At 44.2% G+C, this 24,285-nt stretch overlaps 3 protein-coding genes across 10 annotated transcripts; 2 read left to right on the top strand and 1 right to left on the bottom strand.

The window, feature by feature from the left end:
* Positions 1-510: 510 nt before the first annotated feature.
* dnai4 (dynein axonemal intermediate chain 4) lies at positions 511-15,697 on the bottom strand. Of its 7 annotated transcripts, none has more exons than XM_036978604.2 (17): positions 15,378-15,697; positions 14,913-15,081; positions 11,062-11,243; positions 10,761-10,873; positions 10,359-10,515; positions 10,064-10,203; positions 9,600-9,776; positions 9,267-9,452; positions 8,637-8,806; positions 8,454-8,540; positions 6,426-6,577; positions 5,073-5,230; positions 2,805-2,929; positions 2,629-2,727; positions 1,948-2,174; positions 1,568-1,757; positions 511-741 (listed from the first exon to the last, which is right to left on the bottom strand). In XM_036978604.2, the coding sequence occupies exons 1-17, from the start codon at positions 15,425-15,427 to the stop codon at positions 691-693; spliced, it is 2,433 nt and encodes an 810-aa protein (XP_036834499.2). In that variant the 5' UTR covers positions 15,428-15,697; the 3' UTR covers positions 511-690. The 7 variants fall into 7 exon arrangements, with proteins under 7 accessions (XP_036834499.2, XP_036834501.2, XP_090092309.1 ...); XM_036978606.2 differs by having other exon boundaries at positions 1,568-1,721; XM_090236183.1 differs by lacking the exons at positions 14,913-15,081; positions 15,378-15,697 and adding an exon at positions 11,629-11,753 and having other exon boundaries at positions 1,568-1,721.
* LOC149983611 (putative proline--tRNA ligase, mitochondrial) lies at positions 11,832-20,903 on the top strand. 2 transcript variants are annotated; one of them, XM_090236186.1, is made up of 3 exons: positions 11,832-12,357; positions 17,049-17,650; positions 17,787-20,903. In XM_090236186.1, the coding sequence occupies exons 2-3, from the start codon at positions 17,072-17,074 to the stop codon at positions 18,666-18,668; spliced, it is 1,461 nt and encodes a 486-aa protein (XP_090092312.1). In that variant the 5' UTR covers positions 11,832-12,357; positions 17,049-17,071; the 3' UTR covers positions 18,669-20,903. The 2 variants fall into 2 exon arrangements, with proteins under 2 accessions (XP_090092312.1, XP_090092311.1); XM_090236185.1 differs by lacking the exon at positions 11,832-12,357 and adding an exon at positions 15,797-15,943.
* ttc4 (tetratricopeptide repeat domain 4) lies at positions 20,890-24,285 on the top strand. The gene is made up of 10 exons (XM_021604598.3): positions 20,890-21,240; positions 21,628-21,745; positions 21,836-21,997; positions 22,088-22,165; positions 22,302-22,426; positions 22,528-22,614; positions 22,735-22,976; positions 23,474-23,558; positions 23,673-23,755; positions 23,855-24,285. Exons 1-10 carry the CDS (start codon positions 21,127-21,129, stop codon positions 23,952-23,954), a joined length of 1,194 nt encoding a protein of 397 aa, XP_021460273.3. The 5' UTR covers positions 20,890-21,126; the 3' UTR covers positions 23,955-24,285.

Below are 24,285 nucleotides of genomic sequence, written 5' to 3'. Positions count from 1 at the left end.
TACACATGAACTCTCACACACACACACACACACAGAGCACTGCAGAGTAACAGCATGCTCGAAAACACAGTGCTCTCCATACAGTACACACACAATGACTATCATACAAAACAGGGACGTTGCCGTGGCGATGAGGGAAGGACAGCCAAAGATGCAGGTTTGGGAAGATGAAAAAGAGATGCATGGCATTTCAGCTTTCTGCAAAAAGTATCCTTGGAATGCGTTTTGTTTGTGTGTCAGAGATCCTCCATTGCTCTTCATCAAAACAAGCTCAAAGACACATTTCTTTATGACTGGGTCACCAAGATCAGCAGCTACGTAGAATCAGGGAGAACCTCCTTTGAAATGGATGAAATCAATTCCAGATATTTCAGCTATTATTCAAGACTGGAATTGGGGAAACTGGGCAATGGGCCAGATGAACATAAAAACAAGACAAAGAAACATCAGACTGATCTAGATACTGATCTAAACTTTGAGAGACAGTGAGTGACAAGCAGAGACGAGACATTTATGGTAATGAAAAATTGATCATGTTCTTTTTCTCAATATAAAAATAGACAAAGATGCAGTCCCTGGGGACCAAACATTATGGCGACAGACAGCTGATGATGACATAGTGGATGAGGCAGGCTTTAGGGGATACATAGTCCCGGTGTGTCCCCCCACCCACGGCTGGGTCTGTCCCGCTCACAGCTGACTGGCCAGGGTGGAGCCGATGATGTCCTCTAACGCAGCCACCTAAGGGGACAGAGATTAGATATTTTACCCTATGTCTGTTTGCTCAGGGAGATAAAAACAGTTAACCAGCCACCCACAGACTGAGGATTATGCCTTAATCTGGGCTGAAATGGTCTTTAAAATGGTCTGTAATAATCAAACTGAATTTACACAGAGAACAGTTTGTATCTAAGGAAAAGCACTGAGTGGTTATGATGTGACATCCAGTATGTCTAACAGAACAGTGCATACCGCAAAAAGACGAGTCACTGTAAGAACAGCGATTAAGCATTCTGATCAGAAAGTGTATGCAACAGACCCTTTCTACGCAAGGCAGTTGGCTTATATTCAAACCGGAAAGCTACCACACTCTAATCCAGGGGTCTCCAAACCTTTCTAGCACGAGAGCTTGTTCTAGACTACACTGTGACTCATCCCCGGCTCCTTGGTATGCAAGAGATGCGTTTTCTGTAAATATACCTGGTAAAATTAGGGGTGTTGAAAATTCATCATTTGCTTTGATACTCTGATTGGTTAGAGATGATCCAATCATTGATGACTTTGTTTTGAACAACACCCCTAATTTTGATGTCACCATAAAGACTTCAACGATGGCAGTCTCAGACTGAAGTATGTAGCGAACGATAGAGCAGCGGAAGAATTCAGTTTGAGTCGCAGGCAAACAGACAAGGGCAATATTGCTGGAAATTAATTGGCAGATGTGTTACGTTTGGCTTTTTAAACGAAAAAAATGCATGTACTTTCATAATTGCTTGGCGAGCTACTCATAGGTGGGCTGCGTACTACTGGTAGCTTGAAATCAACCTGTTGGAAACCCCTGCCTCACCTGTGTTCCCTCTCCTACGGTGAGGTTCTTGAGCTGGTAGACGCTGACCTGCCCGTCACTGTCCCCCACTAGGATACAGTCTGTCTCAGTAGCAAACAGCAGGGAGGTCAGCTTCACCCCGGGACTGGCCAGGCTCACTATGGTGGGGTCCAGGCTTGGGAGAGGGACAAGGGCATGGTGGAAATGCTGTCTATTGTTTATTCACAGGCCAAATTCAGAGTAAAGAGTTGAGCTTTATTATTGTAGCTTCATATTTCTGGAAATGCATTAAGAGAAGAAACTACAATATATAGAAACAGAGAGAAAGAGACAGTGAAATCAATTTATTAAGAGAGAGAGTAATAGAAAAGGTAAGAGACAGACAAAGAGAGACTACTCACATGCTGGCTCCCAGGTCCCAGATCTCCACGCGTCCCTCGTTGACGGCCCCAAACACGGTGGCCCACTTGGGGGACCACATGACATCATAGACGGCACTCTGGGTCGAGGTGAAGCCCAGCACGGGAGTGAACAGGTCCTGCCGCCACAGCTGGATCGTCCAATCAGAGGAGCAACTCAGGAAGACATCTGAGCAGAACGGAGACCATGTGATCCGGTACAGAGGGCCCTGAGAGCAAAGAGAGGTTAGAGCTAGGGTTAGGGTCAGAATTGAGGCTAGAGTTGAACCTGGATGTGGACATGAAGCTATGGTTAGGGTTAGGGTTGAACATGACGCTAGGGTTAGGGTCAGAATTGAGGCTAGGGTTAGGGTTGAACCTGGATGTGGACATGAAGCTAGGGTTAAGGTTGAACAGGGATTTGGACATGAATCTAAATCTAGGGTTAGGGTCAGAATTGAGGCTAGGGTTAGGGTTGAACCTGGATGTGGACATGAAGCTAGGGTTAAGGTTGAACAGGGATTTGGACATGAATCTAAATCTAGGGTTAGGGTGGTGGTAGAGGCTAGTGTTAGAGTTGAACAGGGATGCAGCCTTGAAGCTAGGGTTAGGGAATGAATGAATGGCATTGTATTATTCAGTCCAGCAGAGAGCATCTGTACGGCCTGAAGGATCTGTTCATACTTTGTGTGCTATGTAGGTCTCCAGGAACTGTTCGTTATAGGAACAGGAACACTTGTGGATGTGGCCCTCCTCTGTACCAGCAAGGTAGATGTTGGAGTCCTAAAAACACAGGAATAAGTAACTAAAACAACGCATGTGTAACTATCCTTTATGGAAACTTAACTCTGGTCGCTCACCGTGGGATGGAAGTCAAAACAGAGCCCTGGTGCCTGCCGTGATATGAGTGCCTCGCTCTTCTTCTCTTTGTCTCCAACCTGCTTCTTGGCTTTCTCATTCCTCGTCCTCTTCAGCTTCATCAGGTCTGTGGAGGTATGGGTTAGAGCACATACAGTTGAAGTCAGAAGTTTACATATACCTTAGCCAAATACATTTAAACTCAGTTTTTCACAATTCCTAACATTTAATCATAGTAAAAATACCCTGTCTTAGGTCAGTTAGGATCACCACTTTATTTAAGAATGTGAAATGTCAGAATAATAGTAGAGATATATTTCTTTCAGCTTTAATTTCTTTCATCACATTCCCAGTGGGTCAGAAGTTTACGTACACTCAATTAGTATTTGGTAGCATTGAATTTTAATTGTTTAACTTGGGTCAAACGTTTCGGGTAGCCTTCCACAAGCTTCCCACAATAAGTTGGGTGAATTTTGGCCCATTCCTCCTGACAGAGCTGGTGTAACTTGAGTCAGGTTTGTTGGATCCTTTTTCAGTTCTGCCGACACATTTTCTATAGGATTCAGGTCAGGGCTTTGTGATAGCCACTCCAATACCTTGACTTTGTTGTCCTTAAGCCATTTTGCCACAACTTTGGAAGTATGCTTGTCATTGTCCACTTGGAAGACTCATTTGCGACTTAGCTTTAACTTCCTGACTGATGTCTTGAGATGTTGCTTCAATATATCCACATAATTTTCCTTCCTCGTAATGACATCGATTTTGTGAAGTGCACCAGTCCCTCCTGCAGCTAGGCACCCCCACAATATGATGCTGCCACCGCCGTGCTTCACGGTTGGGATGGTGTTCTTTGGCTTGCAAGCCTCCCCCTTTTTTCTCCAAACACAACGATGGTCATTATGGCCAAACAGTTCTATTTTTGTTTCATCAGACCAGAGGACATTTCTCCAAAAAGTACAAGCTTTGTCCCCATGTGCAGTTGCAAACCGTAGTCTGGCTTTGTGGCGGTTTTGAAGCAGTGGCTTCTTCCTTACTGAGCAGCCTTTCAGGTTATGTCGATATAAGACTCATTTTACTGTTACTTTTGTAACTGTTTCCTCCAGCATCTTCACAAGGTCCTTTGCTGTTGTTCTGGGATTGATTTGCACTTTTATCACCAAAGTACCTTCACCTCTAGGAGACAGAACGCATCTCTTTCCTGAGTAGTATGACAGCTGCGTGATCCCATGGTGTTTATACTTGCGTACTATTGTTTGTACAGATGAACGTGGTACCTTCAGGCGTTTGGAAATTAATCCCAAGGATGAACCAGACTACAATTTTTTTTCTGATGTCTTGGCTGATTTGTTTTGATTTTCTCATGATGTCAAGCAAAGAGGCACTGAGCTTGAAGGTAGGCCTTTAAATACATCCACATGTCCAACTCCAATTGACTCAAATGATGTCAATTAGCCTATCAGAAGCTTCTAAAGCCATGACATCATTTTCTGGAATTTTCCAAGTTGTTTAAAGGCACAGTTAACTTAGTGTATGTAAACTTCTGACCCACTGGAACTGTGATGCAGTGAATAATAAGTGAAACAATCTGTCTGTAAACAATTGTTGGAAAATTGAAATGTCTGCAAGAGTTGTCAGCTGACTGGAAGGTTATGGGGGATGTCTGCAAGAGTTGTCTACTGACTGGAAGGTGATGTGTGGAAATGTCTGCAAGAGTTGTCAGCTGGCTGGAAGGTTATGGGGGGAAATGTCTGCAAGAGTTATCTACTGACTGGAAGGTTATGGGTGGAAATGTCTGCAAGCGTTGTCAGCTGACTGGAAGGTTATGGGGGATGTCTGCAAGAGTTGTCTACTGACTGGAAGGTTATGGGGGGAAATGTCTGCAAGTGTTGTCAGCTGTCTAGAATGTTATGGGGGGGATGTCTGCAAGAGTTGTCAGCTAACTGGAAGGTTATGGGTGGGATGTCTGCAAGAGTTGTCAGCTGACTGGAAGGTTATGGGGGGGATGTCTGCAAGAGTTGTCTACTGACTGGAAGGTTATGGGGGGAAATGTCTGCAAGAGTTGTCTGCTGACTGGAAGGTTATGGGGGGAAATGTCTGAAAGAGTTGTCTGCTGACTGGAAAGTTATGGGTGGAAATGTCTGCAAGATTTGTCTGAAAAAATATCAACAAAAATATGAAGTATTTTAGAGGGTGGATATTTGGGATACTTGGAGTGGGCATACTATTAGAAAGGTTTCCCAAAACTTTCAGAGATTGAGGTAAAACTGGACCTATGCAGTCGAGGCCTTTCCGCAGGAACCACTTGCTGATCCTGCCGTCTGCAGACACAGAGATGAGTGTCTCTCCCTTGTCCTCCCCTGAGGCACCCCTCTCATGGTCGATCCACCTTACCTGCCACACAGGGCTTGTGTGCTTGTGGGCACAGTCACTACAGACACACACACAGACACAGACACACACACACACACACGTTGAGGTTCTCCTAGTTTTCCTAGACGCAGTCACTACGCAGCTTTCCTGTAGCTCTCACAGATGTAATTTCTACCAGCTTTGTTACATGTCTGTGTGAGATCAGTAGATATTCCAGTGTCCAGCGGAGATTAAAAATAGTAGACAGTCTGTGACATCACAGCCCAGCTAGTCAGTCATAACAACAACAGACAGATGTTGAGTAAAGGGGAGAAATGTACAGGAGATTCTGTAAAAACAGTAGATTTTTGGTGTAAATGCGTCACTCTATTGAATTCACACAAATATATTGCGCTAGTATCTGAGGAACGATGGTGTTTTTGTTGGCTGGCTGGCCTTCCGTTGTTTCCTCGGCATCACGGTAACCATCTCCCTTTCAGTGTAGGTTTCCTGTTGTTTTATTCTTTAAACATAGTCCTTGACATGCTCGACTGTGCAATACGTGCATTTCCAAATGAACATGAAAAAGTTTTGAAATAAGATTTTTTTTTTTTTTAAATAAGACTTATCCTTGTTTCCATCATTAATGTTTCCAATATTGTTCATCACCTCAATCTTTTGTGATTATCAAAAACATTTATACATTACAATTGCTATTATTTTAAATTATAAACAGAACATAGACCTACTCCACTTATATAAAGGTAAAGCCTATGGGTAAAGCAAAAATGTTTGTGACTGTGGGCTATGCTTTGTAAACCATATAGTGGTCCCCAATTACATACAGCCATGGGTCGATTTTTCCTTGAGAAGATGGTCGGGGAGTCAGAACATAGTTATAAATCATTTGTACACTGCAAATTGACCGCAAGAATCCCAAACAGATATGGTATTTGACAAAATCATGATAACATTGGGATACGTACGATCACATATCCCTCTGTATTTATGCGTATAAATACCTGTGAGCAGATTTCCTAAATTAAAATCATGTGCAAGCTAATTTCCTGGTAATATTACAGAATTTTATCTCCAAGAACAAAAATTATAACATTTATTTTAGTTATTTTATTTTGCTCAGAAAACTTGGTGGGGAACCCTGTCACATCGCCTGTTTGTCTGCCAGTATACAGTGCCACCTGGTGTCTGAGAAATAAGACATGTAGATTAGGTTGTCTCTCACTCTCTTTCTCTCTGAGGAGACACAGACCCACCTGCTGTCAATGACGGGTGTCTTCTCTCTGCTCTCGACATTGTAGGTGGCTATGCTGCCATCATGCATCCCCACAGCTAGCTGGCTGGCATTGCTTGCCGAAAAGTCCAAAGTAGTCACTCCACTCTCACAGGTAAAGACCCTCTCAGGCCACTGTAGATACAAGATACAAAACTCACTAGCTTAGTCACTAGAGAACTATTCTCTAACCTGGCACTGGTACAGTAGCCTGGTTTCAGATCTGTTTGTGCTGCCTTGCCAAATGTTTGGCATGATAAAAGTCCATAGGAGTATACAGCGCACATACAGTGCATTGCGAAAGTATTCGGCCCCCTTGAACTTTGCGACCTTTTGCCACATTTCAGGCTTCAAACATAAAGATATAAAACTGTATTTTTTTGTGAAGAATCAACAACAAGTGGGACACAATCATGAAGTGGAACGACATTTATTGGATATTTCAAACTTTTTTAACAAATCAAAAACTGAAAAATTGGGCGTGCAAAATTATTCAGCCCCTTTACTTTCAGTGCAGCAAACTCTCCAGAAGTTCAGTGAGGATCTCTGAATGATCCAATGTTGACCTAAATGACTAATGATGATAAATACAATCCACCTGTGTGTAATCAAGTCTCCGTATAAATGCACCTGCACTGTGATAGTCTCAGAGGTCCGTTAAAAGCGCAGAGAGCATCATGAAGAACAAGGAACACACCAGGCAGGTCCGAGATACTGTTGTGAAGAAGTTTAAAGCCGGATTTGGATACAAAAGATTTCCCAAGCTTTAAACATCCCAAGGAGCACTGTGCAAGCGATAATATTGAAATGGAAGGAGTATCAGACCACTGCAAATCTACCAAGAACTGTCCGTCCCTCTAAACTTTCAGCTCATACAAGGAGAAGACTGATCAGAGATGCAGCCAAGAGGCCCATGATCACTCTGGATGAACCGCAGAGATCTACAGCTGAGGTGGGAGACTCTGTCCATAGGACAACAATCAGTCGTATATTGCACAAATCTGGCCTTTATGGAAGAGTGGCAAGAAGAAAGCCATTTCTTAAAGATATCCATAAAAAGTGTAGTTTAAAGTTTGCCACAAGCCACCTGGGGACACACCAAACATGTGGAAGAAGGTGCTCTGGTCAGATGAAACAAAAATTGAACTTTTTGGCAACAATGCAAGACGTTATGTTTGGCGTAAAAGCAACACAGCTCATCACCCTGAACACACCATCCCCACTGTCAAACATGGTGGTGGCAGCATCATGGTTTGGGCCTGCTTTTCTTCAGCAGGGACAGGGAAGATGGTTAAAATTGATGGGAAGATGGATGGAGCCAAATACAGGACCATTCTGGAAGAAAACCTGATGGAGTCTGCAAAAGACCTGAGACTGGGACGGAGATTTGTCTTCCAACAAGACAATGATCCAAAACATAAAGCAAAATCTACAATGGAATGGTTCAAAATAAACATATCCAGGTGTTAGAATGGCCAAGTCAAAGTCCAGACCTGAATCCAATCGAGAATCTGTGGAAAGAACTGAAAACTGCTGTTCACAAATGCTCTCCATCCAAACTCACTGAGCTCGAGCTGTTTTGCAAGGAGGAATGGGAAAAAATGTCAGTCTCTCGATGTGCAAAACTGATAGAGACATACCCCAAGCGACTTACAGCTGTAATCGCAGCAAAAGGTGGCGCTACAAAGTATTAACTTAAGGGGGCTGAATCATTTTGCACGCCCAATTTTTCAGTTTTTGATTTGTTAAAAAAGTTTGAAATATCCAATAAATGTCGTTCCACTTCATGATTGTGTCCCACTTGTTGTTGATTCTTCACAAAAAAATACAGTTTTATATCTTTATGTTTGAAGCCTGAAATGTGGCAAAAGGTCGCAAAGTTCAAGGGGGCCGAATACTTTCGCAAGGCACTGTAGATCTGGGACCAGGCTACATGTACAGCACAATTTCAGAAACTAATGGTATGAACTGAAATACAGAAGAAAACAGAAAGGCGAGAAGTGTCAGTTACCGTGGGGTTCTTCAGAGACCAGCAGCAGATCAGGCCTGATTTCTGGTCTTTGAAATCAAATTGTCCATACCCCACTGCAAGAAGGTCCTTGAAAGGAAATAACATGGGAGAGAGAGAGTTTATTTGTTAACAAAATATTACACACATCAAAAGACAAATAAGTGAATAAAGATAGAATCATACTGGGTTCCTCTTGTTCCAGGCCATACTGCTGACGTTGTGTCCTGAAGTCAGCTCACAGCTGAAGGACCAGAGGCGCTCCAGGGCAGGGGTCAGAGTGCTCTCCTCATCCAGGGAACTCTCCTCTCTCCTGCTCACCACCGTGGGCACAACCTTGGGCACACTGTCAGGATCTGGCACATCCAACAAACATAGTTGTTTATAAGTAATAAGGCATTCAATATGTCACATTACTAAATATCAATTCAAGTTGATAAACATATGATCCGAACCTGATGAAGACCTAAGGGTTTAAACGTTGCAGCTAATAAACCACATGGGGACATAGATTACAGTGTACTGTTTGCCTGCAAAAGTCACCAAAAAAACACTACCCACTGGGAAAAAACTGGTTGAATCAACATTGTTTCCATATAATACAAAAAAATAGATATGTAATGACGTTGAATAAAAGTGGAAATCTGATTGGATTTGCATAAAGTCCTCAACTTAACCTAAATTCAAATGTCATGGTGTTGATTTCACGTTGAATTCACGTTAGTTGACAACTCAACCAAATGTAAATAAAAAATAGAGGTTGAACTGACGTCTGTGCCCAGTGGGTAGAGACGCATGCATCAGTAACAACCATACCTTCCAATGTGGGGAGCTGTCTGTATGCAGCCAGCTTCGGCTGGTAGATGTTCTCCAGAATGATCCTTTCCATCACGAACAGATCCTGCTGGAACTTCTCTGACTGCAGAACCAGTTCCGGGTCCGGTTCATCTTCAGAGGGAACCACGAAAGGCTCCATCTCGATCCGCGAGCTAGAGGCACTCGCTGGAAAAGAAAGACGGCCGTTAATATCACACATCATCATGAAATAAACTGTAAATAAATAAGAAATTCTACAACTGCTGCAGGATCATAACCATAACCTTTGTCCTCTAATATGGTTTGATTCTATTAATGACAGTGTTACTGTACCTATGCTAGTGGTGCTGATGACAGACATGGTTCTCTCGGGGGCTCTGGTGGGGTCCAGTCTGTGATTGGAGACAATCTCAGGGACGCTGGCCTTGTCTGTGTCTGGAGACAAGGCAGCCTCCCCCAGCCCTGCGCTGCGGAATGAGTCATACATATCCCAGGTGGTGGCTGTGGTGGCTATAAAGAGGGCAAAGGAGACCATTGCTATTTGTAACAACAGGCATAGAGGCCAAAGGCCCACTGGTTGAATCAATGTTGTTTCCATGTAATTTCAATGAAATTACGTTGAACCAACATGGAATTGAAGTTGAATTCACATCAGTGCACAGTGGGGGGGTGCTAAACTAACAAAAGACTGACTGAAGAAGCTGTGCTTGGGTGATAGCCATTGTGTGAGAGGTGAGATAAGAACAACAGACAAGAGTGCTCTCATATATCTTAGCAAGGATGAAGTGCATCCTAACCTGCATCCACCATGGTGATGGCCTCACTCTGGACCTCCTTGGTCTTGGGCGCTCCGTTGAACGTTTGCATGGAACGCTCCACGTACTTATCATTCCCCATTCTGTTCTTACACAGCTCCATGTACAGATTGTTTCTCTCTCTTCCGACAGAGGGTGATTGACAGAACACAAGTTGCATTCAAATTTATACAAACTACATAGCTAGCAAGGTACTGAGGCTTGAGCCTGGAATCTACATCATTTGGATCTACATATGACCTATTTCATTCTGAATCTGGAAAAGATGATCGCTTACTTGACAGATTCAGCTTCCTCAGAGTCCACAGACACAGAGACGGCTGGCATGTGCAGTAGCCAGAGGGTCTCTGACTCGATGAGGTACCGATCCACCACGTCGTCCAACATCTCCTCCTTTATCAACTCTTTCACCTCTTCCCTCCTCACCTGGACATCTGACAGGACATAAATATACATCAACAACATAAATAAAAGCATCCAGGTTATAAAAATGGTACATTTTGGGGTAACTTTGCATCCCGGTATTCTCAGATTACATATACTTGCAATCAAGTTGCAATACAACTGCTGTCAGAATACACAATGAATGTTTTGTCATCATAGTGATATAGCTGCCATGGCAGCAGCATACTCCTGTAACATCATCAGTAAATGAAAGGAGAGTGAAATGATTGTCAACCTGAGAGACTGATGGAGATGTCCCTTTTGGAGGATGGGTCCTCAATCTCTTCATTCATCGACTCCATCGTGGACTGGCTCCCTCTGGACACTGTGCTGCTTCCAAACACTGACCTGACATACGACAGGCAGCACTACTCTGTCATAATCACCAGTCATATTACTTAAAAATGTTTACAAGAGAACTAGAGTGAGAGATTAGGGTACTCAAAGCAGTACATAGTTCAATGACCATAAAGTTATGCACATTGTCTTCTAAATAATGTTGCTTTTAAAAAGTGATTATTCTGAGAGTGTGTTACCTGGTAAAAGGCCCAGCGAAGCTAGCGTTGGTTGTTGTCTGGTATGCCGTAGAGTAGAAGTCTGACATGGTGCCACCAGAGGTGTCACTGGCAAAGATCTTACTGTGTTTCGACATCACTGCTGCAGGGTCCGGCTGGTAGAGAGGCTGTGGGGTGACGTCCTTGCCATTTTCATCAAAGACCTGTGGGAGGGATGTAACTTTTTAACTGACGCACAGTAATTGTTATTGCAATGTCAAATCAAATCAAAATGTATTGGTCGCGTACACAGATTTGTAGGTGCAGTGAAACGCTTGTGTTTAGACTAGCTCCAACAGTGCAGTAATACCTAGCAATACAAAATATATATACACACATAATCCAGAAGAAAATGGGTGAAACAGTATGTAAACATAAAGTGACCAGTGTTCAATGACTCTATGTACAGTGCAGTAGTCTCTAAGGTGCAGGGAGAGAACCGGGTGGTAGCTGGCTAGAACAGTGTCTAAGGTTCAGGGCTCTAAGGTTCAAAGATAGAAGCTGTTTAGCAGTCTCTCGGTCCCAGCTATGATTTGAGAACAAGGCTACCTAAATTCTATCAGCATATTGATTGCACGACACACAGGGCTAATACTCCCGACAACTGCTACTCTAACTCCCGCGATGCATACAAAGCCCTCCCCCGCTCTCCCTTTGGCAAATCCGACCGTCTTATAGGCAGAAAATAAAACCGGATGTACCTGTGACGAGAACAATTCATCGCTGGTCTGACCAATCGGAAGCCACGCTTCAAGATTGCTTTGATCACGCGGACTGGAACATGTTCCCGGTCAGCCTCAGAGAACAACATTGACCTATACGCTGACTCGGTGAGTGTGTTTATAAAGAAGTGCATTGGAGATGTTGTACCTACTGTGACTATTAAAACCCACCCTAACCAGAAACCGTGGACGGATGGCGGCATTCGCACAAAACTGAAAGTGCGAACCACCGCATTTAACCATGGAAAGAAGTCTGGAAATATTGCTGAATATAAACAGCGTAGTTATTCCCTCCGCAAGGCAATCAAACAAGCGAAATGCCGGTAGAGGGACAAGGTGGAGTCGCAATTCAATGGCTCAGACACGAGACGTATGTGGCAGGGTCTACAGGAAATCACGGACTACAAAAACAAAAGCAGCCACGTCACGGACACCTACGCCACGCTTCCAGACAAACTAAAAACCTTCTTTGCCTGCTTTGAGGATAATACAGTGCCACCGTCGCTGCTCGCTAACAAAGACTGCAAACCCCCCCCTCTCCTTCTCCAAGGCTGACGTGAGTAAAACATTTAAACATGTTAACCCTCGCAAGGCTGCTGGCCCAGATGCATCCCTAGTCTGTTGTTCCCACATGCTTCAAGATGGCTACCTACCATTGTTCCTGTACCCAAGAAGGCAAAGATAACGGAACTAAATGACTACCGGTACAGGGACAGTCATTTAGCACTCACTTTTATTATCATAAATGGCTTTGAGAGACTAGTCTAGTCTGCCCCAACAGGTTCACAGATGACGCAATTGCCATCACACTGCACACTGCCTTATCCCATCTGGACAAAAATAATACCTATGTAAGACTGCTGTTCATTGACTACAGCTCAGCATTCAACACCATAGTACCCTCCAAGCTCATCATCAAGCTGGAGGCCCTGGGTCTCAACCCCGCCCTGTGCAACTGGGTCCTGGACTTTCTGATGGACCGCCCCCAGGTGGTGAAGGTAGGAAACAACATCTCCACTTCGCTGACCCTCAACACTGGGGCCCCACAAGGGTGTGTGCTCAGCCCTTTCCTGTACTCCCTGTTCACCCACGACTGCGTGGCCATGCACGCCTCCAACTCAATCATCAAGTTTGCAGACGACACAACAGTAGTGGGCTTGATCACCAACAACGACGAGACAGCCTACAGGGAGGTGAGGGCTCTTGGAGTGTGGCGTCAGGAAAACAACCTCTCACTCAATGTCAACAAAACAAAGGAGATGATCGTGGACTTCAGGAAACAACAGAGGAAGTACCCCCCTATCCACATCGACGGGACAGCAGTGGTGAAGGTGGAAATTTTAAGTTCCTGGGCGTACACATCACAGACAAACTGAAATGGTCCACCCACACAGACAGTCCACCCACACAGACAGCGACTCTTCATCCTCAGGAGGCTGAAGAAATTTGGCTTGTCACCTAAAACTCTGACAAACTTTTACAGATGCACAATCGAGAACATACTATCGGCCTGTATCACAGCCTGGTACGGCAACTGCACCGCCCTCCACCGCAAGGCTCTCCAGAGGGTGGTGCGGTCTGCACAACAAATCACCGGGGGCAAACTACCTGCCCTCCATGACACCTATAGCACCCGATGTTACAGGAAGCCCAAAAAGATCATCAACATCCACCCGGGCCATTGCCTGTTCACACCGCTATCATCCAGAAGGCGAGGTCATTACAGGTGCATCAAAGCTGGGACCGAGAGATTGAAAAACAGCTTCTAATGTCTAGGCCATCAGACTGTTAAACAGCAATCACTAACTCAGAGAGGCTGCTGCCTACATTGAGACCCAATCACTGGACACTTTAATAAATGGATCACTAGTCACTTTAAACAATGCCACTTTAAATAATGCCACTTTAATAATGTTTACATGTCTTACATTACTCATATCACATGTATATACTGTATTTTATACCATCTATTGCACCTTGCCTATGCCGCTCGGCCATCGCTCATCCATATACTTATATGTACATATTCTCATTCACCCCATTAGATTGTGTGTATTAGGAAGTTGTTGGGGAATTGTTAGATTTCTTGTTATTACTTGATTACTAGATATTGCTGCACTGTCGGAACTAGAAGCACAAGCATTTCGCTACAGTCGCATTAACATCTGCTAACCATGTGTATGTGACCAATAAAATTTTATTTGATGATGCACATATACTGTCTCCGGCTTGTAGATGGTAGCGGGGTGAACAGGCCGTGGCTCGGGAGGCTGAGGTCCTTGATGATCTTCTTGGCCTTCCTGTGACACCGGGTTCTGTAGATGTGGGGCTCCTGAGTGGCAGAGCGGTCTAAGGCACTGCATCTCAGTGCCAGAGGCGTCACTACAGACCCTGGTTCGATTCCAGCCTATATCACAAACGGACGTGATTCGGAGTCCCATTGGGCGGCGCACAATTGGCCCAGCGTCGTCCAGGTTAGTGTTTGGCTGGAATTTGTTCTTAACTGACTTGCCTAGTTAAATAAAGGTTATAAAAATTCCAATAAATGTCCTGGAGGGCAGGCAGTGCCCCTGGTGATGCATTGGGCTGACCGCACCAACCTCTGGAGAGCCCTGTGGTTGTGGACGGTGCAATTGCCATACTGGACGGTGCAATTGCCATACCAGGCGGTGATACAGCCTGACCAAATGCTGTCAATGGTGCATCTATAGAAGTTAGTGAGGGTTTTAGGGGCCAAGCCAAATTTATTCAGCCTCCTGAGGCACTGTTGCACCTACTTCACCACGCCTTCTGTGCGAAGGGACCATGTCAGGTTGTCAGTGATGTGCACGCCGAGGAACTTCTGACCTCCACTGCGGCACCACGATCAGCTCCTTAGTTTTATTGACATTGAGGGAGAGGTTATTTTGCTGGCACCAATCCAGGGCTCTCACCTCCTTCCTGTAGGCGATCTCATCATTGTTGGTAATCAGGCCTATCAGGTTGTGTCATCAGCAAACTTGACAATTGAGTTGGAGACATGCACAGCAATGCAGTCATGGGTGAACAGGGAGTACAGGAGGAAGCTAGCCTGCAATGTATCAAAGAAGACGTGTCAATAAAGGGCTGTACCTGAACTGTGTGTTTTGGTGTTTGAACAGAGCTTTTATCCAAGATTTTACTGTCAGCAGCCAAACTGAAACTTTTCCGGCTCACTGAGGCATTAATACTCTGAGCATATGTTGAGCTGTGGTTGACCCGGAGTACGCCTGATGTTGAGACATTCATTACCCGGGAAGATCTGAAAGACAGTAAAAGCATCTAACATCAAGTTAGACCCCATCTTCTAGCTTAAATTGTTAAAAAAATGAATAAAGAAATGAGATCACACTGATTTATTACACAGTAACATGTGATTTAATAGGGCAAAGGATATGGTGAAATGACAGGGTGTTAAATGCCTTGGAGAGCATAGCCTAGGAGTAAAAGTGCTGATAACAGTCTACATACAGTAGCTAGCAAGCATCACCTGCCATTGCCATTAGCATGTTAGCTTACTAGTTAGCTTTTAGGGTAACTAGCTAGCTAGCAACTTACGGTGTAACTTTCAGAGTGGGTTTCTTCGGTTTTGCTCTGGTGGTGGACATTTTTGGTGTTCTTATGTCGTCGTTAGTACAAAGGCAATAGTGGTGTTTACTAATCGGTTTTTGACTTCGTTATATATTCGAGGCAGCAAGAAAGCTAGCTAACTAACTTCACGCTTCACAGTTTCTTGTTTCCTATTACTATAGCAACATACTCCTCCCATAAAACGGATAAGATTATGATTGGTCAGGAAAATGTACGAACGATCCCAGTTAGTGTATATATCCACGTTTTGGGGACTCTGTTGTCTGCTTTTCTGGACAGTGCTTGTCCATAACATAAATGCATCCGTTTTGAAAATATCATTTTGGATTATAATTTTTTTATGAAGACGTTTTAGCTAGCTACTCCAGCACGGTAGGTGGCAGTACACAGGTTATAGTTCTCCATGGGGGACGACATCCCTGTCGAAGAAGAGTACGCACGGCTAGCTAGCTTAGCTAACGTTCTTTAGCTAATAAACTTCGCATGAATCAAGTACCAGCTCATCATTACTCTCGTTCGGTTTCATACACAAGGTGAGTTGCTCTCGTGCTTGCTTCCGAATTGCATTTCAGAGCAAACTAGCTACCTAACTTGTTTGCTAACTAGGCTAACATCTGCCTAGCTAGTTATACCTGCCTGGCTAGCCACATCTGAAAGGTTGAATGCATCTAGCTAGCAACCTGGTACTTTCAATGGTTACAAATAGTTGACATTTGGATAATGTAATCGTTTTGTGGTTTATTGCATTGCATAACAAAATAAAAGTGTCAATGTTTGTTTACCTAGCTAGCTTTAAAACCTTTCTTGCTGACCTTGGGGTTATATCCTCAATCTATTTTTATACCATACAAAAATATAACCGCAACGATTTTGAGTTACAGTTCATATATGGAAATCAGTCAATTGACATGAATTAATTAGACCCTAATCCATGGATTTCACATGACTGGACAGGGGAGCAGCCATGAGTGGGCCTGGGCTCACCCACTGGGGAGCCAGTCCCAGCCAAACAATTATTTTTTTCCCCACAAAAGGGGCTTTATTACAGACATGAATACGCATCAGTTTCATCAGCTGTTCGGGTAGCTGGTCCCGCATGTGACGAAGCTAGATGTGGACTTCCTGGACTGGCGTGGTTGCATGTGGCCTGCGGTTGTGTGACTGGTTGGTCGTACTGCCAAATTCTCTATGATGTTGGAGGTGTCTATGGTAGAGAAATGAACATTAGATTATCTGGCAACAACTTTGGTGGACATTCCTGCAGTTAGCATGCCAATTGCATGCTCCCTCAACTTGACACATCTGTGGCATTCTGTTGTGTAACAAAACTACACATTTGTGGCCTTTTATTGTCTCTAGTACAAGGTGTGGTGTAATGATAATGCTGTTTAATCAGGTTCTTGATATGCCACACCTGTCAGGTGGATGGATTATCTTGGCAAAAGAGAAATTCTCACTAACAGGGATGTAAACAAATTTGTGCACAATATTGGAGAAATAAGCTTTCTGTGCATATGGAACATTTCTGGGATCTTTTATTTCAGCTCATGAAACATGGAACCAACACTTTACAAGTTGCGTTTTATATTTTTGTTCAGTATATATAAAACAAGTCCTTGATTTTTCTCAGATTTCTAGGATATTGACACCAGTCTACTACAATGGAAGTCCTAATGCATCACCTTCAGCAGAGAATCTTACCCCACCTGCCCAGAGCCTTCACCACTCCTTGTAAGAGCCATTCAAGCTGTGCTGCTGGACATTCCCCAAAGCCAACCCCCATTGGCTCCATCTCCCGACCTAGCACACACCTTCCCCTAGTGTCCCGCCTCTTCCAGCCCTCCAACCTGCGTGATGTGGGGCAGGAGAGTCGTGCTCAGGGGGAGATGACCTGCAAGAGCCAGAGACTGATGCAGCAGGCAGGTCTCATCCACCCTTCCAACCCTGGCTGCTACTACTACCTCCCAGCCACAGTGCGCTCCATGGAGAAGCTGGTGAGGCTGATCGACCAGGAGATGCAGAGGATTGGTGGGCAGAAGCTGGACATGCCCAGCCTGTGCTCTGCTGAGCTGTGGAGACGCAGCGAGCGCTGGGACCTGATGGGAAAAGAGCTGTTCCGCCTGAGGGACCGCCACGGAGCTGAGTACTGCCTGGGCCCCACCCATGAGGAGGCAGTGACAGAGCTGCTGGCCTCCCAGGGAACCCTGTCTTACAGACAGCTGCCTCTAATGCTTTACCAGGTAAAGTCTACAGTATTGCACCAGATTAAACCTTATTCATTAGCTTATTCAGAGTGGGGCTTCTTTCTTCTTATCGTACACTTGGGTTTATATTATAATGGTATTAAACTGATGTATGTTTCATTTGTCTATGCAGATGACCCGCAAGTTCCGTGACGAGCCAAAGCCTCGGTTCGGGCTGCTACGGGGGCGGGAGTTCTACATGAAGGACATGTACACATTTGATGTGAATGAAGAGGCTGCCTACCACACGTATGAGTCTGTATGTCAGGCTTACAACCGTCTCTTCTCCCGGCTGGGCCTACGCATTGTTCAGGTCCAAGCAGACACAGGGAAAATCGGAGGTAAACTCTCCCACGAGTTCCAGCTCCCAGCAGACATCGGAGAGGACAGACTACTGGTCTGTGGGAGCTGCTCCTTCTCTGCTAATGTGGAGACCATGGAACCAGGCCGGACTGACTGCCCACAGTGCCAGGCAGGCACACTGGTGGAGTCCAAGGGCATAGAGGTGGGTCATACATTCTACCTTGGCACCAAATACTCCCACATATTCAATGCCACCTTCAATAACACCCAGAACAAGCCTGCTGTCACTGAAATGGGCTGCTTCGGGCTGGGGGTGACCCGGATCCTTGCTGCCGCCATAGAGGTGATGTCCACAGAGGAGGCTATCCGCTGGCCTGGGCTACTTGCCCCTTACCAGGTCTGTGTTCTGCCCCCTAAAAGGGGCAGTAAGGTGGATGAGGTGGCTGGTTTAGCTGAGGAGGTGGCTCTTTCTCTGGGGGAGGCTCTGCCCAGCCTAAGAGGTGAGGTGGTTCTGGATGACCGTACACAGATGACCATTGGTAAGAGGCTGAAGGATGCCAGTCAGCTTGGATATCCCTACGTGGTGGCATTGGGGCAGAAGGCTACAGAGGAGATACCCAGGTTTGAGGTGATCTGTCAGCAGACTGGTGAGACTATGTTCCTCAGTAGGGATGGACTGGTAGACCTACTCAAACGAGTGGAGACAGTCTGAGTTGGACTGATCTTGACCTGGAACTGGACTAAACTATTGAACTCTGTGGAACTCTATTGCTCCTCTGAAATGGCATGCTTGTGGTTGGGTGGGATGATACATGGTAAAGAGGCTGCTGCTCAACAGCCCTATACCTACTAAGACCAATCTAAGTCTGATGCAAACTGAGCTGGACTGAAAGCTATTTTTACACTGTTATGGACATGTATGTGTGGGGTAGGGTGGAAGTAGCCCTTGATCATGACTCTCAGTTCCATTACATTACACATACAGTTATTGGAAGTTTACATATACCATAGCCAAATACATTTAAACTCAGTTTTTCACCATTCCTGACATTTAATCCTAGTGAAAATTCCCTGTCTTAGAACAGTTAGGATCACCACTTTATTTTAAGAATGTGAAATGTCAGAATAATAGTAGAGTGATATATTTCAACTTTTTTCTTTCATCACATTCCCAGTGGGTCAGAAGTTCAGTCAATTAGTATTTGGTATCATTGCCTTTTTAAATTGTTTAACTTGCAAATGTTTTGGGTGGCCTTCCACAAGCTTCCCACAATAAGTTGGTTGAATTTTTGGCCCATTCCTCCTGACAGAGCTGGTGTAACTTGAGTCAGGTTTGTTGGATCCTTTTTCAGTTCTGCCGACACATTTTCTATAGGATTTAGGTCAGAGCTTTGCGATGGCCACTCCAAAACCTTGACTTTGTTGTCCTTAAGCCATTTTGCCACAACTTTGGAAGTATGCTTGGGGTCATTGTCCATTTGGAAGACCCATTTGCGACCAAGCGTTAACTTCCTGACTGATGTCTTGAGATGTTGCTTCAATATATCCACATAATTTTCCTACCTCATGATGCTATCTATTTTGTGAAGTGCACCAGTCCCTCCTGCAGCAAAGCACCCCCACAACATGATGCTGCCACCCCCGGGCTTCACGGTTGGGATGGTGTTTGTTTTTTTCACATCAAAATACGTTCATCTCTAGGAGACAGAACGCGTCTCCTTCCTGAGAGGTATGCCGGCTGTGTGGTCCCATAGTGTTTATACTTGCACAGATGAACGTGGTACATTCAGGCGTTTGAAAATTGTTCCCAAGGATGAACCAGACTTTTGGAGGTCTACAATTTTTTTTCTAAGGTCTTGGCTGATTTCCCCATGATGTCAAGCAGAGGCACTGAGTGAAGGTAGACCTTGAACTACATCCACAGGTACTTCCAATAGGCTAATTGACATAATTTGAGTCAATCAGAAGCTTCTCTAAAGCCATGACATAATTTTCTGGAATTTTCCAAGCTGTTGAAAGGCACAGTCAACTTGTATGTAAACTTCTCACCCACTGGAATTGTGATACAGTGAAATAATCTGTCAGTAAAAAATTGTTGGAAAAATGACTTGTGTCATGCACAAAGTAGATGTCCTAACCGACTTGCCAAAACTATAATTTGTTAACAAGACATTTGTTGAGTGGTTGAAAAACTAGATTTAATAACTCCAACCTATGTAAACTTCCGACTTCAACTGTAAGTCAATTGGACGAAGGCGTCTTCTGTACGAGGAAGTTTTGTTATGAGCCGCGACGCTCGGTCTGAACATTAAACACGGATCGCATGCGGTACGGTTTTGGAAGCATACGGACCTTCGCTTTCATATCAGCAAGGAAAAAATAAATACATTAATAAAGGTTCAATTGATGCACACCTTTTTATAGGGTTAGGGTTCCCGCATGGTCATATTTCCATGTTGCAGAAAACAGATGGAAGACAGAGTGGACTACCTGTGCTAATTAGCTATCTTGAGTCTCCGAACACCTGTGTGTAAATGGAAGATGGACGCCACAAACGTGTTGTCACTTAAAAATACTGTCATCTGCAACTTTAAAACCGGTTAAGACAGTAAGTGTGTATTTTGCATTTGTTAAATGATTTTTGATGCGATATGAAAGTAGAGGGATTTAGGTTTCTAGAACCGTACCGCAATTGAGAATCGATTCACATTTTAGATGGAGTATTTGGCTGTTTAGGCTTCCAGAGCCAATTCACCCTTTAAATAGAACATTTTAAATCCTTGGACTAAGAAGTATTAGGCTCCTTTAGTCCAATATTGGGCCGGTGGAAGAGGATCAATAATTATTCTCAAATTACGTTGGTTCATTGGTCATTTGTGATGTTTGTCATTAAAAATATTTTTTCATCCGGACTCGGTCAGATGCAGAAAGACGAGTCATAGACACACATTGCAGCGGAACTTCTTGAATCAAAGCTCTGTTACCCCTACGGAAGCGTTTTGATATTGCACCGCAACGTTCACGTGTAAACAACTTGTATGATTTTGTTCTACATACTTTATGTAGACATTATTTATTTTCGTACGTGTCGCTTCAGTAGTTAATACTAAGAAACCGTAATTCAGCAACTAGTTTAATCTTCATATACATCCACCTTATTTGAAGTGAATATGGCTTCACTATCACAACAGGGCGATGATAGCGACGATGGCATGGACGACTTTATGGAGAAATTCAAGAAAGAGAAATATAGCAACGCCTTTTCCGAGAAGAACTGGGAACAGGTAGTAAAGACATGTAACTAGCTACATCTCTCCAAACACGACTGATATAGCACTGACAGTTTTCAGTCCTTACTCTCATTGGAGTGATGGCTAGCTAACGTTGGCTAGCTAACCAATCATATCTAGCCATCTAAAGATGGGCGCTAACGACAAATATTAGCTAGCTAGCTAGAATACTGTTAGATTTGTTTAAATGGCTAAATCATTTTGATATAAAACAGTTTTCTTTACATTGTGTCATACTGCCAGTCTCATTGATTGGCTAGCTAGGAAGTTATGGTAGTTACTGGCGAAGAGTCGTGCACACAGCTATGCCCAGAACTGTCCCCATGGTTTCCAGAGGCCACAGGCTTTACTACCTCTCTCATTCATTGCACTGTCCTGCAGGAGTTTGATAAGGTGCCTATGTTCATGAAGACAGCGCCTGATGAGATTGACCCCATGAAACACCCGGAGCTGGCTGCTATTCAGTCCATCATCCACGACGATGACAGACCACTAGAGGGTATGGTAGCCATTGCTGTACTTTTTTTTTTTTTTTTTGGCTGTCCCAACCAAACCCAGAGTCAATGGTTATTTCCTTATTTCTACTCAGAGCAAGCAGAGAGCCTGAAAGATGAGGGGAACGACTACTTCAAAGAGAAGAACTACAAGAAAGCTATAGTGTCCTACACAGCTGGACTGAAGAAGAACTGCAGTGACTCTAATGTCAATGCCATCCTGCTCACTAACCGAGCGGCAGCACACTTCCACCTGGGTACAGACCTGTTCTTAGAACCTACCCATCTGTAGATCTCATATTGGTCTGGGATGTTTGTTGCAGCCACTCTCTCTTCTTGCCTTGCAGGTAACATGCGCTCTGCACTGAATGATTCTGTCGCTGCAAAGAAGTTTAAACCAGACCACCTCAAAGCATTAATTAGAGGTTTGTCCATAGAATAAACATCACATTTGACTATTCTACTGGAAGACACATCTAGACACTGAACATTTGCTATGAGACAAATGCTGTATGCATGACTCTTCTCTCTCATTCTCCTGCTGTATGACTGTCTGTGCAGGTGCCTCGTGTTGTATGGAGCTGAAAAAATATACAGATGCCCTGCTGTGGTGTGAGGAGGGGCTCAAGCTGCAGCCCACAGACAAGAAGCTACTGGAGCTGAGAGCTACAGCAGATAAACACAAGGTATATTACAGGCCTTAATATGGCCTTGACTCCTTTCTGTTGTGTAGTCCAGTCCATATTTTAGATGATCCTATGCTGAAATGGTTGTATTTGTGGTTTAGAGAGCAGCAGAGAGAGATGCCAGGAAGGCAAAGGTTAAAGAAAAGAAGGAGCTCAGTGAGAGAGAGGCTCTGCTGGCTGCTATAAAGGTGAGCAAGATCATAGTCACACAAGACGCGCATCCGACCACATGATTCCTTCATAAGGAGGGTTGACAAAGGAACTGCTGCATGGCAATACATAGTTTTTATGACACACATGCTTTACAGGGGCGTGGCATCAAGTTACTGAAGCCTAAGCAGCGTCCTAAGCGCAGCTCTGACAGTGACGATGATAATAGAGGCCCCTCTAGAGCCATGGCAGGCCTGGACCTGGACGGTCTGTGTTCTGTGGAGGCCACAGGGGCCAAGGTGTTCCTGGATGAACAGGGTGTCATGCATTGGCCAGTCCTCTTCCTCTACCCCGAACACCAACAAACAGACTTCATCTCAGCCTTCAGCGAATCCTCCAGGTATGATTATCTCTCCTCTCTCTCTCAACAGAATGTGGGGTTGGAAGGGTCTACATAAAATGACAGTTTGGTTTGTAGATCTGAGAAATCATCCAACCCAATACTCTACAAGATGTCTAAAGTAGAACCATCATTACATTGCTGATGACCAATAACACTCAAAATAATACAGATTTTATAAACTGGGTGGTTCGAGCCCTGAATGCTGATTGGCTGACAGCCGTGGTTTGGCTGACAGCCGTGGTATATCAGACCGTATACCACGGGAATGTTAAAACATACATTTTTACTGCTCTAATTACATTGGTAACCACTTTTATAATAGCAATAAGGCTCCTCAGGTGTTTTTGGTGTATGGCCAAAATACCACGACTAAGAACTGTGTCCAGGCACTCTGTGATGAATCTTGCCTAAGAACAGCCCTTAGCTGTGGTATATTGGGCATATACCACTCCCCCTCGTGCCTTATTGCTTAAACAAAACATTGGCTTTTTTAGCTTTCTTGATCACCTGACTCTCATGTTTGGAGAGGAACTCCCACCTTGGGACACTAACCGGAAGTACTCTCCCCAAAACCTCCAGGTCAGTAGTTTTTACTTTGCTTTATTGGTTTCATTGAACAGTTTTGGGGTTATATCCTCTCTGAAATTGTTTTCCTTAGTTGGTTCTGACTATTTTGCCATTCTGACTCCTTAGCTGTTCTTTGAAGACCACGAAAAAGAGTCCTTATATCAAGTCAATCCAGAGACGCCTCTCATTAAAATCCTTCAGCATAAAAGGTACGGAATGTATTTTTTTCTCACTTGTTTGAACTCACTTGTGTACTGTGACTTGCTAATTGCTTTCTCATGGCTGATCATTCCTGCTTTCTTTGACAGGTGTTTTGTAAAAGCAGGAACTCCCAGCTTTGTCATTCTGGTAAATGGGTCGCCGTTTTGCGAGAAGTTCTTATCAGAAAGGAAAACCATTCGACTGTAATGACACTCCTCATTAATCAGCCTAGACCTGTCAATCTCAGACTACTGGTATGAACGCTTTCCCACCAATCGGAAAGGACTGCACTCCTCTCCACTCCCTGCCCAAAGTACATGTAAAAGTGTAGATTTTGCTATTTAAGAGCAGAGATTGTTATGTTTGGGAGCCTTTACATTGTTCCAGATATCTCCAACATACTATGTGATTGGCAAGATTGCAGTGTTCATTACTGTATGTATAGATCAAATTCTATATCGGTGTCAATCCGGGAACCCGTCATAAAATCTGTTATAATTAAGTCACCATGTCACTTACTAAAAGGCCTTAAAACAAA

This window comes from Oncorhynchus mykiss, chromosome 5, assembly GCF_057628025.1.
Source record: "Oncorhynchus mykiss isolate SJ-2025 chromosome 5, ASM5762802v1, whole genome shotgun sequence".
Lineage (NCBI taxonomy): Eukaryota > Metazoa > Chordata > Actinopteri > Salmoniformes > Salmonidae > Oncorhynchus > Oncorhynchus mykiss.
Note: the sequence above shows the minus strand (reverse complement) of the source record. Positions and strands in the feature narration are given on the sequence as shown.

Bases quoted from the DNA above. Each gene is read 5' to 3' on its own strand.
- dnai4 (XM_036978604.2), bottom strand. From the start codon at position 15,427: ATGTCCACCACCAGAGCAAAACCGAAGAAACCCACTCTGAAAGTTACA. The intron at 10,516-10,760 runs GTTGACAATCAT...ATGTCCTGTCAG, and splicing joins CATCTCCATCAGTCTCTCAG to ATGTCCAGGTGAGGAGGGAA. The intron at 8,807-9,266 runs GTATGGTTGTTA...TGGATGTGCCAG, and splicing joins ACAGCTCCCCACATTGGAAG to ATCCTGACAGTGTGCCCAAG.
- ttc4 (XM_021604598.3), top strand. From the start codon at position 21,127: ATGGCTTCACTATCACAACAGGGCGATGATAGCGACGATGGCATGGAC. The intron at 22,427-22,527 runs GTATATTACAGG...TTTGTGGTTTAG, and splicing joins CTACAGCAGATAAACACAAG to AGAGCAGCAGAGAGAGATGC. The intron at 23,756-23,854 runs GTACGGAATGTA...TTTCTTTGACAG, and splicing joins AAAATCCTTCAGCATAAAAG to GTGTTTTGTAAAAGCAGGAA.
- LOC149983611 (XM_090236186.1), top strand. From the start codon at position 17,072: ATGGAAGTCCTAATGCATCACCTTCAGCAGAGAATCTTACCCCACCTG. The intron at 17,651-17,786 runs GTAAAGTCTACA...TTGTCTATGCAG, and splicing joins TGCCTCTAATGCTTTACCAG to ATGACCCGCAAGTTCCGTGA.